The sequence below is a fragment of the Lathyrus oleraceus genome, chromosome 4, assembly GCF_024323335.1.
Source record: "Lathyrus oleraceus cultivar Zhongwan6 chromosome 4, CAAS_Psat_ZW6_1.0, whole genome shotgun sequence".
Lineage (NCBI taxonomy): Eukaryota > Viridiplantae > Streptophyta > Magnoliopsida > Fabales > Fabaceae > Lathyrus > Lathyrus oleraceus.
This window is the reverse complement of record NC_066582.1, coordinates 495,483,461-495,502,159: the sequence shown is the minus strand read 5'-3', so window position 1 is coordinate 495,502,159 and position 18,699 is coordinate 495,483,461. Positions and strand designations below refer to the sequence as shown.

The window sequence follows — 18,699 nt, the reverse complement described above, 5'->3', positions numbered from 1 at the left end:
GTTACCGATTCTTGAAGATTCATGCTGGATGGATGATGAAAACTAAGTGCAAATGGTGACCGATCATGGACCTATTTCCTTTCTTGCTCGTCTTCAGTTCTGATTGTAGCTAATGCACATGAGTCTTCATATGAGAATTAAAGTGATTGTGCACCTTGTCCCATACCTCATATGCATGCTTGCATGAGAATACCCTTAGTAGAACTGACTCAGAGATCATGGATACAAGCCATGCAAATAACACTTGATCTTGCACAATTAAAGATTCATAACTTCCCAATAAAATGCTAGCAATGCGATCATGTTCAGTTTCATGCATTGGTGGAATTTATGGATTAACTACCACTTTGTGGAGTTTATGAAAGAGTATAACATCTTTCATTTGCTGATTTCACAACAAGAAATTATTTTCTTGAAGCTTAATTGACAGTTTGGTGCAAAAATGTTGGTTGTAATTGAGAAAGCAACAATATTCGACATTGCTTGAGATGCTTGCACTTCGTGTTGCACTCCATGTGGTGAAGTTTCAATTTTGGCCATGCACGCATCTTTGAAGCTTGAACTTCCAGCACTTGATGAAGTGATGTATATCAATAATAGCTTCTATGAAGCTATAATTTACGCTTGAGGATGAAGATGATAATGATGCGGGGGGAGAACACACTGCCCTTAGGCGTAGATACCATGTTTGATGTATATGAATGCATGATGAAGGGGAGAGAGAGAGAGAGAGAGAGAGAGAGAGAGAAGTACAATGCAAGATCTTGTTGCTTTAGTATATTATGTTCATCATCTTGCATATTGAAGTTTATACTTGTGCTTATATACCTTTGTCTATACTCAAGATTGTTACACTTTCTACCTTGAGATTTGTTACAATGCATAACTATCATAACTACCAAAACTAACTTTCATAACTAATCTTGAATAATATAGAGTGCAAAAAAATCAGCAAACAACAAATAAAGAAACAAAACAAAAGTGAAAAAAAGAGAAAGTCCTACAAAAACCGTAGAGAACGGCAAAAAAAAAAGCCCAAGAAGAAAAACACCATAAACTAAACAATCAGAAATCAACAACAAACACTAATCAAGTTTGAGCTCTGACACCAAACTCTCGAAGCCTCAGACCAAGACCTTCAAAAAACACCTAGAAACCACTAAACACCAAAGTGCAAGATCGGCAATTTCAGACCGCTATTGATTTAAGAGTTAAATATGTTTGTGGTCCTCCTAAATATCTCAAATTTCATTTTTAGTCCATCAAATATTTTCTTCAAAGAACGGTCCTCCTAAAGTTTTTCATCCACACTTTTGGTCTCTAATACTAAAATTGTCGCTAATTCAGTCGCTAAGTAATTAATCATAACTAAAATCGTTGTTAATTTTGTCGCTAAGTTGTAGAATGGACCAAAAATATGGATGAAATTTTTTAGAAAAATCATTTAAAAAAAGATATATTTTGAAATTAAAAACAAAATTTGAGATATTTAAAGGAAAAAAAGACATATTGACCCTTGAATTAGTTATAGGAAAACCATAATATATCTTATTTATTTATTTTTAAATAGTAAAATTTGACTGTTAGACTACTAGGAAAAAAATCTCAAGATCTAGTTTCATTATTCTCACCCTTAGAAGAGATCATAGATTTCAATTAATTGAAATAGAATAATAGAAGAACAATTCACGTGTGATTGAGAGAGAGAGATAAATAGTACAAAACTATAGAATAATAATAGACTCACCCTTAAGAAACAAGATTCACAATAGTTCTCGAGAAAAACATTCCCTTTAGAATTTCATTAAAAAGCATAAGAGTCTTAGTTGACCAAACTATATACACACACAAACCCTCACATAGCCTAGAACTTGCCACTATTAGAAGATCAAGATAGCTAGAAAACAAGAAGAATAAACCAAAAACTATTCCAAATCCAATTTAGGTTTTCTATTTCATACAAATATCTAAGGACATGGAAGGAGAAAGAGATGCTCCTAATTATGAACTTCAAGTTTCATTCACAAACACTCCTCAAACCATCCATGAAATGAGTTTTGTTCAATTTGAAGATAATCATGTTCTTAGCTTCTTGTCTCCATCTACACAATCTCAACCTTCTCAGCTTTCTCAATCTCTAAACTCCGGCGGCAGCTCCACCACCGCCGCTACCACTGCAGCTGTCTCAACAACCACCGCAGCCGCCGGATTCAGCCCTAACGATCTTGTCACTAGAACTCCTTGGAGTAATGAACAGGTGATTTAATTTTCATTTTTATTACAATATATTTAATTTATAGTCAAAATAATTAACATCAAGTTAATTTTTGTTTAGCCGAATCAATTAAAGTTTAGACTATATATCTGTGAGTTTTCTGTCTTTTTTGAGTAATAATTTAGTTATTGGTAATCAACAAAAATGAAGTTCATACTATATATAATCTTCAAATTTTTGATTAATTTGTATACTTAGTTATTTGTGCGTTGTTATGTCTTTTTCATTGTTAGGGTATTGTTTTCATATCTATTCATTAAGATGCTAATAATGATGATTAATTCAATAATTATATGGATGATACAATGAATGAATCAAACTTTTGTGATTTTGTTTTGATCAGGTGAGAACTCTAGATCCCAAAGCTGTTGTAAGTGATGAGAATTGCACTGGAAATACTAGTGATGGCAATAACACTTGGTAACTCCAAAATTTCATTGCCAGTTTCAATGTTCTCTCTCACTTTCCCTCTCTCTCTATATATATACAAAAATGCATGCACGTAAATATTATACACTAGAAATTGATTTTGCTTATAAAATAAAAATATAGAAATTCAAGTTAATTTTAATTTTTAATCTCTTATTAAATATGTCTAAAATTAAACTGTAGTAAAATAGGATCCCTATGTATTTTACCACGTTTAAACAATGGCTAAGCTACATAGACCCTTAGAATCTTAAAATGGCCCTGCATAAAAGTTATAAATTATAATGTGTTAAGCTAAAGAAATGACATGATTTTAGGTGGAGGAGTGGAGGAAGTGAGAAGAACAAGGTGAAAGTGAGGAGGAAGCTAAGAGAGCCAAGGTTTTGTTTTCAGACAAGAAGTGATGTAGATGTGCTTGATGATGGTTACAAATGGAGGAAGTATGGTCAGAAAGTTGTTAAGAATAGCCTTCATCCAAGGTATATAATGCATTAATTCTTGCTTAATCAATATTTTCTTCAATAATTTTACATTTCTTAATTTTAATATTTTATATTTATATCAGTAAAATCCATCTATACCGACATAGTGAATGTCTTATTTTAGAATCTAATATGTGAAAATGAATTTATTTGTTTTTCTTTTTGAGAATATAGTTCAAATGTGGATCCAGACACTTACCATTTTAATCAACAATGAACTTTGTAATAGTAAAAAAAAATCATATTATTAAAATTTACTAAAAATAACATGATGACAATTTATACATAATTTGTCAATATGTGAGATTTTTGTTCCTACTTTTTGCATATGAAAGCATGATTTTATGATGGAAATGTTAAAACTATATTAGTGAGTAGATGGCTATATAAAAAGGCATTATACCCGGAAAATGAAGGTAAAATGTCTTTTTTTAGGAAAATTAAGGGTGTCGGTAATGAACAAACAAAGTGAATATTCCTAAAAATATTTTTAAAAAACTACATTTTAGATTAGGATTTAGAGAGAGAGAGTAATGAAGAAATGAATGATCAATTCTTGAATATAGTACTAGTTGGGAGTATAGTGAAGATTGATGGTTCAGACTGAGCATATATATTGATTGGAGAAAAAAGAAAGAAATAATTGGTGAGTGAGAATATATTTTATATCTTCTCTAGTGGATATAATTACTAAGGTTTTGACAATAGAGCACACTATAGGGTCCCCTACTTCCTCTCCCTTGTACTATTCTTTCACTTAATTAATCCTCCATCTTTGCATTCTTATTACTTCATTTTAAACACTTCATGCATGTTTTGTGCACCCATAATACTTAATTTATTTTGAGGATTTGTTAGTCATTATTTTAATATTTAAATGACTTAAAAGCATTTTATTATATTTTATTTTTAAAATCCTAATATTAAAAAAATGGTTTTCTGGTTTTACATATTTCATTTTCTTAAATTTTGGTCTCATATCCTATTTTATCATATTTTAGAATTAATTTTGTCGATGGAGCAATATATAGGTTGATGCATTTAATATCTATAACATATATTGGTGACAATTTTGTTTACATATTATGCTAAAAAAATTTCACTTAATTACTGATAGGTGAACAAAATCAACCTAAAAATAGACAGGAGTATCAAATATCAAAAAATTTAAATAAGATTGAGAACAAAAAAAAAACTAGTTGTTCAAAAAAATAATCAAGATTTTTTTTTAAAAGGATCAAAATTATATTTAAGTCTAATTAAATATAATTTATTTGATAAGTATATTAATCGACATTCTTATATTTTTTTGAAGTACAATAATAATATATTGACTCTAAACTAACAAATTTAATATGATAATAAAAAGTTACTATTTTAAGGCTTAGATAAAAGTAAGGGCTATATAAAAGTAAACTAGGCTTGTGTGTTCATTACCTAGGGAGAATATTGCAATGGTATCTTCTGAATTTTTCATGTAAGAAAGTTCAAAGCATTGCAGAAAACCAAATAAAACAAAGTTACTTTGTTTATTATCCTATATAAAATTACTTTAGGAAAATATAGTATAATAAACATGCTAAATAAAAGAAAACAAAGAAAGTAGTATGAGGAAATCCAAAGTTACTTAGACTTAAGGAAACTACTAGTAGTAATAATTTAGAGAAAGAAAAAGATCATATGTTCTATAATGTTGCTTTGATGGAAGAAAGTTTAATAGTTTTACTGGAATTAGTTAGTAACTATTGAAGCAATACAAAGTGGTTGAAGTGCTATATATATATATATATATATATATATATATATATATATATATATATATATATGCTTTACCATTATTAAACCCAAGAAAGTGTAGTTGGTAAATTTGCTTAAGTTCTAGACTATCACTTCAAGTTTGTACTTAAAGATATGTACTTAGAAGTGGAATTATAGGAAGTTGAAAATGTTATTGTAATGATCACTAGAAAACATATAAGACAGGTGGGTTGTTTGAAAGTGTAAAAATTGACTATTGACTATATTGAGGAATATTGAAATTAAATAGGCTCTTTGTTTAGTAATGGGCAAAGGTTAAACATAATTATAAAAAAAAATAACAAAGTAATATGTAAGATCAATTCACTAATTATGGAAAACTTAGAATTCCAAAAAAAGATTAAGTAGAATAAAAGTGAGTATTTTTAATTGATTGTGGCACACATGCTCACAGTTTTTCTTTTAAGTTAGAATTTATCTTTTTAAGAATGTTTTTTTTACTAATATATACTTTCTGTTGACTATTATAAGTAAATTTGATTATTTTTTCGTTATATTTGATTATTAATGTATTTAGTCAAATATATCAAAAAAGTCAACTTTACTTATGATAATGATTGGGTATATTAACTATATTATATAGTTATTAATTATTCTTATTTTGGAATTTATGCAGAAGTTATTACCGTTGCACACATAACAATTGTCGGGTGAAAAAAAGAGTTGAACGACTCTCAGAAGATTGTCGTATGGTGATAACCACTTATGAAGGAAGACACAATCACTCTCCATGCGACGACTCTAATTCTTCAGAACACGAATGTTTTACCTCTTTCTGATCCAACAATGTTGTTTTGATAAAACAATTATGTATTGATAAACAATTAGTTTTGAGTTTTTGTTTCATATGACATATGAGGGATATTGTCACTTACGTGTATTTAACGATCTACATCCTCAACAACAATTTTTTATGGACTTTTATACAATCAATGATTTCGTCTAAGGATAATTCTTAGCAACCCAAGAGACTTTTCTTACGTTTTAATACACTAACACACCAATTAATGGAATGGAAGATGTGTTGAGGATGACTCATATGGTTGAGATGATTATGAGTTGTTGTTGTTGAGGAAACGAAAGATTGAGATTTTAGATAAACTGAACCATAGTATTATATATATATATATATATATATATATATATATATATATATATATATATATATATATGGTTTTTAACATTGTAATCCAATTAATTCACAAGATAGAAACAAAGGAAGTTATAGGTACTAAATAATCGTTGAGGTAGGCACCATTGGTCGAATTGCGTTAGCAAATATCAATCGAGTCTGTTGTCTTTTCCTTTCATCTTGTGAAAACTTGTTCTGTATGTTAACTTCTAGGTGATATACTTTTATTAAGCGCAACACCTTTTAATGATGACAACTAATGTATAATGATGACAATTAGCCATTAATGACAAGTCAAGCGTAAGCGGTTAAAGCGGTTAAAGATACAAACTAAACTATTAGGGTTTGATGGACTTGACTCAAGTCTCGCCCTAAAGTAAACTCAAGCAAGTGTTTATAAGAATGAAGAATATGACAAGACTTGAAGTTTATGAAAGCCTATCTCGACACGTCTGAGTGAATATATTGTAAAAACATAAGGGAATTTTCGTAAAAATACACAGCTAATCACACACATGCAAACTTGTTTTAAAACTTATTTTTCTCAAGAAAATATTTAGAAAATGCCTTGAAGTCGTGTCAGATAAGTTGAGAGTTGTCAAAATAGCTTTGGGCATTATTTTGGCGAAATGCGCCAATCGATTGGCTTAGTTTAAATTAAGCCCAAACCGATTAGGATAACATCTTAATGATGGATAATGGATAAATTTTCATTCTTAACATTTTTAACTTGGAAATCAACTAATTTGTAGGCCACTAATCGATCGGTCATGTTGCCAATCGATTGACAAGTCATAAATAGTCTTTAAACTTTTGGGGACAGGACTAAGTCACTTTTTACTGAACTTGTATAATTTATGGTGTTCTTCTCTTTTCCTTAAACTTTTTTTTCCGCACTTTATCTTTGTCAAGTTTATTTTCCGCTGCTTAAATATAAACCTTTTCTATAAAAAAATTCGAACTCTGTTTTTGAACCTAATTTTTTTTAAACATAAAATTCACCCCCCCCCCCCCCCCCCTCTCTCTCTCTCTCTCTTTTATGTGGAGTCACATGTTCAACATATTTAATCAGCTATACTTATTGTTGTTCTAACAATTGGTATCAGAGAACGATTAACTCCAATGCAAAATTCGAAGTAACAAGGTTCGATGAAACATGTAATTTCAAATTATGGCAAAGGAGGGTTAAAGATTTGTTGGCTGAGCAAAGTTTGCATAAGGCTTGTGTGAGACGGAACCAAATTATATGGAGGATAACAATTGGAAATAGATGAAGGAGAAGGTCGCATGATTAATTCATCTATGTGTTTTAGAAGAGGTGATGTATCGTGTCCTAGATCTTACGACTCCGAAAGAGGTTTGGGACAAATTGGAGAGTTCGTATATGTCGAAGACGCTGATGAACAAATTATTCACAAAGTAGTGACTATACAGTCTGAAGATGCATGGAGGATATGATTTGCAATAACATGTCAATGTCTTCAACAACATAATCACTGATCTAGTGATACTTGGAGTGAAGATTGATGACAAAGATAAGGAAATTATCTTGATGTGCTTATTACCAGGTTTTTATTACCACTTGGTGACTACTCTTACCTATGGGAAAGACAATATCAATCTTGATGTGATTACTGGTACACTTTTGTCTCATTTTCAAAGGAGATAAAGTGTAGAGGAAGGAACTCAAGGTGAATGTCTGTATGTTGAAGGGGGTCAAGATCGTGGGAGGAACAATGGTAATGGATATTATGGAAAGAAGAGGTATAAATCTGGGAATTTAAAAACAAATGAGTGTTATAGTTACTAACAAATTGGCCATTGGAAGATGGATTATCCAAACAGAAATCATGGAACATCCAACTCTAAAAATGCGGTTCAAACCGATGATTCTGGTAGTGAAGCAAATGTACTATGTGTTTCATCCAGAAAGTTCACATATACGTGGCTTCTTGACTCTGGTCGTTCTTACCACATGACACTGCACCGAGAATGGTCACTACATTCAGGTTAAGTTATTCTGGATTTGTATGTCTAGGTTATTTATAAAGCATGTCATATCACTCGAATTGGACAATTAAAATTGCCATGAATAATGGTGGCGTGCAACCACTGAACGAAGTCATATATATTTCAGAATTGAGGAAGAACTTGATTTCCCTAGGTACTCTACATGAAAATGGTTGAGTTTGATGGAGATAGAGACATCATGAAGGTTAGAAATGGTGAATTGACTATGATGAGAGCAAAGAGAATTTCAGGTAGGGGTGTGTGTGGGTCGGTTTTGAGAGAGTCCAATGACCAAACTGATAAAAAATATATGGATTGGTTTGGACTGGATTTGCACATTTTTGCGAGAAAGCCCAAATCTTACTAAACTGATAAACGACATGTTTGTTTGAGTTGGATTGATCGGATACATTAGAAACAAGTGTGCAAAAATATTTTTAAAATATATAATTTACATCATTTAATTTTCTATAATAATATAAAATTGCTAATATTTGTGTTTATCCATATAGGTTATGAATGTCGCAAATGGCATTTATTTTTTATTCTTGAAGGTGAACACCTTATAATAGTTTACATGATAATGATGATATAAATTACACAAATTAATTATTGTTGATTCAGATATACGGGCTCGCATGTAGAATTTTTAAAATTAGTTGCTCGAACCAATTAACATTGAGTTTCATTGGTTTGGTTCGATTTTTACCCGAACTAAATAAATGCACAACCCACACACCATGGTTTGGTTTGGATTTTCCCAAACCAATGTACACCCCCAATTGCAAGTAACATCTACAAAGTTTTGGGGAATACTGTTGTAAGCAAGGTTGCATCAGTTGAGTATGATAATGATGCAACCAAACTTTGGCATATGCGTCCGGGCCATCTCAATGAGCGTGGGATGGTGGAATTTTATAAGAGAAATCTAGTGAAGGGGTGTTCGTAGTTGCAAGTTGGAATTGTGAAAGTATTGTATATTTGGGAAATAGTGTCATGTTCGGTTTAATACTGAGAAGCACAAAACAAAGGGAATTTTAGACTATGGCATTCCGACGTGTGGGTACTTGCCAAATATATTTCCATGGGTGGTTCCCTGTATTTTGTGACTTTCACGGATAATTTTTCTCGCAAGGTTTGGGTGTATTTCTTGAAACAAAAATCTAAATTATTTACCAAATTAAAGTTGTGGAAGGCGGAGATAGAGAATCAAATAGGTGGAAAATTAAGTATTTGAGGAAAATCAATAGGTAAAAATCTTTAATATGAAATTCAAGAGGTTTTGTGAAGATCACAATATTCAAAGATATTTTTCACTTTGCTAGACACCACAACAAAATGGTATGGTAGAGAGAATCAACAAGTATTTAACTTAAAGGGCGAGATGTCTTTTGTTAAATGATGGACTATTAAAAGGTTTCTAGGCAGAGGCAATTAACATTATCAATAGGTCACCATAGGCTTCATTGGAGGGGAAGGTTGCAGAGGAGGTATGGATATGTAATCCTATTGATTTTGAAATTTTAAAGATTTTTAGGTATCCTTCTTATGTGCATATATCTAGAGAAGATCGATCCAAACTTGATTCAAAGTCTAAGAAGTGTGTCTTTGTCGGTTACGCAAAAGGTGTGAAGGGGTTTAAGTTATGGAATGCGATTAAAAAGAAGACGGTAATCAGTAGAGGTGTTGTCTTTTATAAGCAATTAATGTTGAAGCAGTCAGTTGCAACAGATGTATCAGCGTCTGAAGAAGAAACTTCCAGCAAAGAGGTGATTAATGTGGATGTTTATACCCCACCAGTGAATAATTTGTAGGTAGTTCCTTAACAATAGGAGGAACCAGTATATGATACTGGAATCGACCATAAACCTAAAGTTTTAGGTAGAGTATATGATTATATTCTTGTACCTGGCAGAGAGCATCGTTCAACCAAGCTACCATAAAGATATCAGTATGAAGACTTAACAGCCTATGCATTTCTTAATAGTTCTAAAGACCCTTCTACTTTTCGAGAAGCTATATCTAGTTATGAGAAAGATAAGTGGATGGTGCAATGGTGGATGGGATGGAGTCCTTGAAGAAAAATCAGATATGGGAGCTTGTTCAGCTTTCTAAGGGAAAAAAGGTCATTGGTTGTGAGTAGGTGTTTAATAGAAAACCAACAATAATTAAAAAAAGAAAGGGAAAAGTTCAAGGCTTGTCTTGTAACAAAGGGGTACTCACAACATAAGGGGATTGATTATAATGAGTTTTTTCTTCAGTCACCAGACATACTTCTATCAGTGCAGTATTAGCCTTGGTAGCCAACCCAGACATGTATTTAGAGCAGATGGACATGAAGATAACATTTCTTCATGCTAATTTAGATGAACAATTTTACATCGAACAAACAGAGGGGTTCAGTGTCACTCTACATGGCAAATTATTATGTAAATTGAAAAGGTCTTTATATGGTTTAATGCATTCTCCAAGGCAATGTTATAAGTGCTTTGATTCATACATGCTTAAGATTGGCTACAGAAGATGTGAGTATGACTATTGTGTTTAGGTTAGGAGTCTTGATGATGGCTTTTTTATTTATATTTTGATCTGTAAATTAGCAAGTGTACTAATCTTCCAAAATAATAATAATGGAAATCCTAAAGTATCGATCTCAAAGAATGCGTGATGATAGGGCTTGAGTTATACTTCTGTTAAATAAAAGAAATTGGGGGTTTTGATTGGGGTTTTATTTCAGAAGAGTAAATAAAATAAAATTTAATAGAGAAAAAATAATATGGGTGAAGCATGCTAGGAATGGGTGTTTGAAATGGATTTGTTAACTATCTTAAATTGACCTTATAACAACTTTCTTTATCCCTACAGAATATCGGTCTCAAGGGCATTTAATTCTAAGTTCTTAGTGATTAAATCTTTAAACATTCAAATTAACCCATATGTCCATAATGTATTATAGAAGAAATTAAGCAATTGATTATCAAGAATATATCAGTTTTTATACGGTATCTCTAGTCCTAAGTGATACCTAATATAAAATACTTCAATCAAGAGTTATTGTTGAAATTCCTTCCTAACATGTAACTGTAAATCAATTCTTAATTTGACTGAGAGAGAATGCATAAATTCCTAAAGAAGTAAATCAGGTACAAATAAAATATAATTCATATAAGGTTCAATTCAGAAAAGTCAACAAATTCAAGAACAAGGACACCCTCTAGCATTGGGGGTTTAGATACTCATAATAATAATAAAATTACATCATAAAAGTATCTAACATTACACAAATAGGGAAGATGAAGAGTCTTCAATGACGAAAATCCCTTGAAGGTGATGCTCCACTTTGTTTCTTTGTGTTCTTCGGGTCTTAATTCTTAACTTGTCATCCAAAAATCAAGAGTAAAACCTCAAATGTTCACTTCTTTATGTTTAATAATCTGAAACTGGTTTTTTTTTAACTTTTGGGCTCCCATACACGTATTGAACCATGCCATACATGTATGGCATCACTTCCTACACCATTTATGTGTATGACATCATAAGGAAATGTATTGGTTGTATTGCTTTGGTCCTTATGATACACGTGACGGTACTGATCCTTGTTTCGTGCCCAGTGATATGCGTATTGGCTTCTTCATACGCGTATCATTATAGGTTGTTTCCACTTGGCTTTCCAGGTGATACATGTATCCCCTTTCTCATATGTGTATCAGTAGCATGTCTCTTTTCTCGTCCTAATACCAATAAAGGATTGTATTTGGCCTGCTAAGCCCATTTCATACATGTATTGGCTCCTCCTTACGTGTATGAGAATATGTGCTTTGTCTTTTTCTCCTTAGGATTAAGCTTTTGTGTCTTGGTTCAGACTTTGATTTGGTCACTTTTCTCTTTTTATCCAAACTTGTAAAACACATGTAAACTTTCCTAAAAAACAAAAATTCCAGGAATCATTAAAACATCGACAAATACGGAATTAAAGAAACTGACCACTAATTGACTCAAATAACATAACAAATTAAAATAAATCACATATTTTTAATGTTCCAATGATGATAAATACAACAAAAATGGTGAGTGATCATTACCCCAAACTTAGTTTGTTGCCTGTCCTCGAGCAACTTTTTAGAACATAATACTCATGTTACGTAAAATAAATTAAAAATCTTTGAGAGTATGATACCTCTGATAACTTTTGTGATTATATTTTGCCATGACCTTTACCTTTGCCTGTTAACTGAGTTCGACTGACCTCCCACATTTTCACTTGATGATATTGCTTCACTTGTCATCTTATTCTACACCCTCACCAAATCTCGTAGGTGTTTATGTGTTTTCTCTCAAAGTTCACGGTATGCAAAATTATACCATAAGCTTGAATCAATTCTATTTTGATAACAATATACATGATACACACACTGTTTTAGTTCTTTCAGGGTTGTAATGGGGCTATGGTTAAGGTGGGATATATTTGGAAAAGTGGGTTATGGTTCAGAGTTTATATGATTATTCCCATCACTATGCTTAATCTAAATAACTATTCTTTAAAATCTTTCTTATACTGGATCCTTGTAGGTGCCATGGAGTGTTCATACTTAGGATGGAGTCTTTGCTTAGCCGAGTTGGAAGTTATACTCTAGGTGGGCTAAGAATCCTCTCTTTTTCTTCCGGGATAAAGTTGTTGTAAGGTCTTGTCCTTTTTGAAAGCTAAACCTAAAGCATATTTTTTTTTTCTGGAATAGGTGAATCCATGCTTATTTATTTCCTTCCCGAGTTGAGAACAGAGGACAATCTCACCCTAGCTATTGGACTTTGATCCTTATCGACTTTGACCCAAATAACTATTCTTTTCCTGAGACTTTTGGATTTTTCTTTTTGATATCCAGTTGATACTTTGAGTCCTTCTAATGAGTGTTCTGATGATGATTTTCTATTTTTATTTTATTTTCTTTCTTTTTTTTCTTTCAAATAAGCTGATTTTCAACTTTTCTTTACTTTTATTCTTCTTCTATTTTTCATCAGACACATTTTTCTTCTCAGTTTCTACACAACTACCCCAAACTTAAAGGTTGTTATTCCAATAGTAACAAACTAAGCAGTGATCCTATAACTCCATGTATAAAATGTGAACATGGTAGGGAAGTGTTTAGGTCTTGGGTTAATTTACGTGGTAATAAACAAAAGGGATACATGCTCAAAGTTAGATAACAAGGATAAATATAATTAAATGGAATGGGCTAAAATAACAAAAATGTGCCTCAATGTGTGTAATCATGCAAATGAAATCACATAAGAACATACACAAGTTCTGAATAAAAAATACATATCATAATGCTCTCTCATGATGAAACAATGTGTTTTGCTTTTTCTGTCCTTATCGGGTTGGTTAGAGATGACAACCTACACAATACCCCTTGTTGGATGCGGCTTTTCAGTCAATTACAATAAACTTTCTCAGCCTTCAATACAACTCAGTTAAACCACATCAAATCATTTAGAAGTATATAAAAATAATTTGGTGAGTTAACATGCATGAGGACAAACAAACATTCAATCTGAGTAGTTTTCGCACAGCTACTAAAGCTATAAATCATCATGATAACTAAAAAATATGTGAATAGACATAAAATAAACCAAACTAAAATCACAGGTGATGACTTCTCGATAAGTGTATCGATAGTGTCGCAGAAATAAAAAGAGTATCAAATCCATATGGTCTGTTATTTAATAAAACAATAGTTGTGCAAGTAAAAAAAAGTGTCAATTTGGGGTTTTTTCAAGTTTGCAGTTGAAAAATAAAAGAAGTATTCTGACAATTTAGAGAAAGTGGTTAGGTTTTGCCTAGAATCCCTTATTTCTCCCCAGTTGATGTCTAAGACATTACATAAATGAAACGTCGTTATATTTCCACGGCGAGTTAACAAGACTATTATACTCAATCCCTTGATGTATAACTCACTGATTCCTACTAGAGGTCTCATATCCTTATTCAACCGGTATAAGTGAATTCAAGTAATGATAAAGTACATTAACTCTAAAGTCACTAATTGAGGCCTTATGTCCCTATTCAACCAATGTAAGTACGATACTTGCCCTAGATTAAACGCATAGGTTAAGGGTCAGTATTCCTTATACGTCCATAATCACATTAATAGAGTAACTCAAATAATGTGCGTTAAATCAAATAAGCAACTAAATAGAAATATAACTAATATAATTCATGCAACATCAAATTAAACATATGTCCCAAAAGGTCGAAACAGGTTTATCAGACAAAACCTAACCTAAAAGTGTTTAGCTACTCATATTGATAAAATTACAATACAAATCGATAAGAATAAGATTACGTAAGAATCCCTTGAAGATGTGGCCTGCAATGGTTTTGAATGGGCTCCAAAATTCACTTCTTATGCTATAAATCGTATTCTCCAGTCTCCAGTCGCAAAACCCCTAAAAAAGTCCAAAGTCTTCCTTTTTATAGCCATTAAATCGTACCATAACGCGTCAGAATTTGCCCAGAAAAAGGGCCAATCATGCTCCCAATAGAATGCATCGCATGTGCGATGCTTCGTTGGCATCTCTTCCACGCGCGTGATGTAGCGTGATGCTACTTTTCCTCTTTTTTATTGCTCGCGCGATAGCGCTTGATGCATCACATGATTATTCCAGTGGCTTGTTCACTTTTTCTCTTTTTCAGCAAAATTTCTCTAAATCCCCAATTCTTCATACTTTATCAGTTTTGCTTCGTTCTTTGGCCATTATTCATCAAATTTGAGCCTCTTCGACTTGTTTTTTTTTCAACGAAAAACATGCAATAACAGAGTGTCATCACAATGCCAAACTTGAATTGTTGCTTAACTTGCCTGCACTACAAATTCCAAACAGAAAAGCAAGTTCCAACAATAACAAGTGAACAACACCATATGAAGTTTGCTTTACCTGACCACCATTCTAGATTCCAACTGTAATCTGGAAAATGTAGAAAGTATTCTCAATCTTTGACAAGTATTCAACCTGTCTCTCATCTCACCATGACTCGCTCAATTGATAGGATAGTCTTTCAATCAACATGCAAAACAGTTTATACTGAGTTTGATCGTGTTCTAATAGATATCGTCAAAGAAATCAAAACACACACAATTGAGGACTTTTTCGGTTGTAACGTGGCTTATGTTCGGATAAGACATTTTTTTTTGGAAAGTAGATTTAAACCTTTGGAGTTAGGTACCTAGTTCTCATATTGTTATCATACCAGTTTTTTTCCTGATTAACGGTACTAGAGATATCACTATTATGGTCCTCAATATTCATTTTGTATTATTTTTCTCTCTTTTTTGAAGAAGAGGTTACTTTTTGATTATTTTTCTCAACTCTAGTACCCCAACCCCAAACTTAAACCTTGTTCACTTCCAAGAGCAACCCCAAACTTAAACCTTGCTCACTTCCAAGAGTAACCCCAAACTTATTCATTTTCATAAAACTTTAAAACTAAGAATTTATACCTAACTCCAAAGAGGGGGTGGAAAGATGTAATCTTTCAAGTTATATGGTTAATGAATAAGGCTAAGCCACTGAAAGAAGGGTTAAACTCAAAGTGGTTCACAAAGGACTTTATATATTACTACAGGGTGTTTTTTTTTAAAAGCTTAGAGTTCATAGCAAACAATTGCCTATGTGTGTGTAAATCAAACCAGACAAATTGAATCATAAATAGTTCAAATCTGATAAAGCAATAATGCACGGATACACTAAATGAAAGGAATAGTGAATAGTGGAAATAATTTGGCTCAAACCTTACTAGTTAAGGTATCTGAAGGTTAAGTATAAGTTTGTTGATTCTTTTTTCATCCTTTGCTTTCAATTCATAAGTCACTTTCCTGATGATCAAGTTTTATCTGATGGCGCTTTTGGTTCATCTGTTCAATCCTGAAGTTTCAATTTTTGTAAATTGATAGGTTGTCTCCCACTCAATGCTTCTTTACCGTCATTAGCTTGACAGACCATGCCTAAGGCACGTCAGGCGCAAAGGATACCCTTACACCGGATAATTATCCTTTATTCCTTCCTTTGTCGTCCTTGATACCTTTTTCTTCAATCTCGTAGCATGTTTCCATATCATTTGCATACGGTGTCCATTCATAAGCATTAAACACCATTTTTTCATTATTGAAGTTCAAGCTAAATTTGTATGTCTCCAAATCTATTAACGTTTTCCTGGTCACCAAGAATGGGCGTCTGAGAATAACTGAACCACTTGTGTTTCCCTTCATATCTACTACCATAAAATCTGCAGAGAAAACTAGATTGCCGACATGTACTAACACATCTTGTAAAACACCATGAGAATGAGTAAAAGATAAACCAACTAAAGGTGAGAGTTGCATTACTAGGTATGATCTCTCCCAAATTTAATTCTTCGCCTATTAAGAGGCATTAAATTGATACTTAACACTAAATCACATAGAGCATGTGGGATCTCTATCCCACGAATAGTGCAAGAGATGGTAAAATTAAGGGATACTTTTTAATCACTATCAAAATACGAATTCAAAGAGTTTGTCATCATCAAAAGGGGAAGATTATGAAGAATACATCTTATATCTAGTTCAGTTTTGATTAAGACAAAGATTATCAAAGAAGAAAAGGATCAAAAGTGTCATACATATCAATGATGAAATTTACCAAGAAGGTTGAGCATAGAAAAGTGAATATTTTATACAAGTAAATATAACTAAGGTGCTCATTGAAATTTATACAATACTACTTTAAATTGATCATAATTTCATCTACCACTTCATCTAAAAACCTTCTTTCATCATCATTCATGATTATCTAAAAACATTTTTCATCTAATTTTTGTTACAAGTGTTTGTACACAAAGTTGTGTGAGAATATTGTGATATTCATTTGTCTCCATGTTTATTATATTATTTATCATTAGTAACGAGATGAATGGAATTTTAGAAACAAATAGGTTTCTAACTTCCACGTTCAAGATGAATGATATTGGACTAGTTGACATATTTTTAGGGATCAAAGTAAAGAGAAATAATGGGGGTTATTAACTTAGTCAAACACATTATATTGAGAAATTACTTGATAAGTTCAAGCACTTACATTTCAAGAAAGTGGGTACTCCATTTGATCCTAGTGTCAAGCTTTAAAATAATGATGGAAGAGTTATGTCTCAATTGGAATATGCAAGTGCAATTGGTTGTCTAATGTTTTTGATGAAATATACCTGACATAGCATTTGCAGTTAGTAAAATGAGTAGATTTACTAGTATTCTAAATGGTGAACATTGGAAGGCCATCACAAAGAATTTTGGTTATCTTTTGAAAAACAATAATTTTAGCCTCCCTTACGGTGGGTTTCCTGCCATACTAGAAGGATATGCCGATACGAGTTAGATTCTGAGCGTTGGAGATTATAAATCTACAACTAGATGAATATTTACATTAGTTGGAGGTGCAATTTCTTGGAAGAGTAAGAAACAAACATGCATTACTCTCTCGGTCATAGAATTAGAGTTTATGGCTCTTGCGTCTGCTGGACAAGAAGCAGAATGGTTGAGGGACCTTCTGTTGGAGATTCCATTAGCTAAGGACAATGTTTTGAAAGTATTGATACATTGTGATAGTTAAGTCACCCTAGCTAGATCATTCAGTGAAGTATACAATGAAAAATCTAAGCACACATGTCTTAGACATTCTTTCATGAGAAAATTGATTAAGGATGGGATCATTTCACCACTACAAGAAATCTTTCCTCCAGCGACATGACTTTGTGGCGTGTTAAATACGTGGCAAAAAAGGTTATTGCGACGTGTTTATCACGTTACTATATATTTAAAATAATAAAAAATTAAAAGTTAGGTTATCACGTTGAGAGAAGTTGAAAGTTAAAAAAAAATGTTGTGGCGTGGAAAACACATCGCAATATCTTATTTTAAATAAAAAAAATAAAGACATCAGGTTTCAAAAGGGGGGAACTCTGAAATTTTGAAAAATTGAGTTGTGTCATAGAAAACACGTCGCACACACATTTTAGAAAACGAAAAATTTTAGAGGGAAAGTTTGACCCGGCATATTGATGAAGTGTAGGTGTTAACTGACAGCTTTTATGTAGTGACGTGTAATTCACATCGCAATGTTTATGACCGTTCTGACACTACAGTGGTTCCGACGTGTTATTCACGTTGCTACTCAACAAATACTTTTTTTGTGACGTGAATAGCACGACGCTAATGTGGATAATTAATGACCCATGTTCCATCCACGTTATCAGTCTTCACCCATATTTTTTATTTATTTATAAAAACAGGATATATTGTAAACAGAATGTATTGATTTTTAAAAACAGAATATATTATTATTTTTTTATTAAAAACATAATATATTATATTTTTATTTTTATTTTTATAATATATAATTAAAACAGAATTTATTATACATGTATAAATAAAATATAATTAAAAATAGATTTTTTTTTAAAACAGAATAAATATTTTTAAGCAAAATATTTATTAATTATTCATTAAAATAAACAAGTTACTATT

General features: G+C 31.9%; 1 protein-coding gene across 1 annotated transcript; it reads left to right on the top strand.

Annotated features, from left to right (window-relative positions):
- The first annotated feature begins 1,735 nt into the window (after nucleotides 1-1,735).
- LOC127076707 (probable WRKY transcription factor 12) lies at nucleotides 1,736-5,966 on the top strand. The gene is made up of 4 exons (XM_051018450.1): nucleotides 1,736-2,257; nucleotides 2,619-2,695; nucleotides 3,022-3,183; nucleotides 5,621-5,966. Exons 1-4 carry the CDS (start codon nucleotides 1,976-1,978, stop codon nucleotides 5,781-5,783), a joined length of 684 nt encoding a protein of 227 aa, XP_050874407.1. The 5' UTR covers nucleotides 1,736-1,975; the 3' UTR covers nucleotides 5,784-5,966.
- The last annotated feature ends 12,733 nt before the right edge of the window (nucleotides 5,967-18,699 follow it).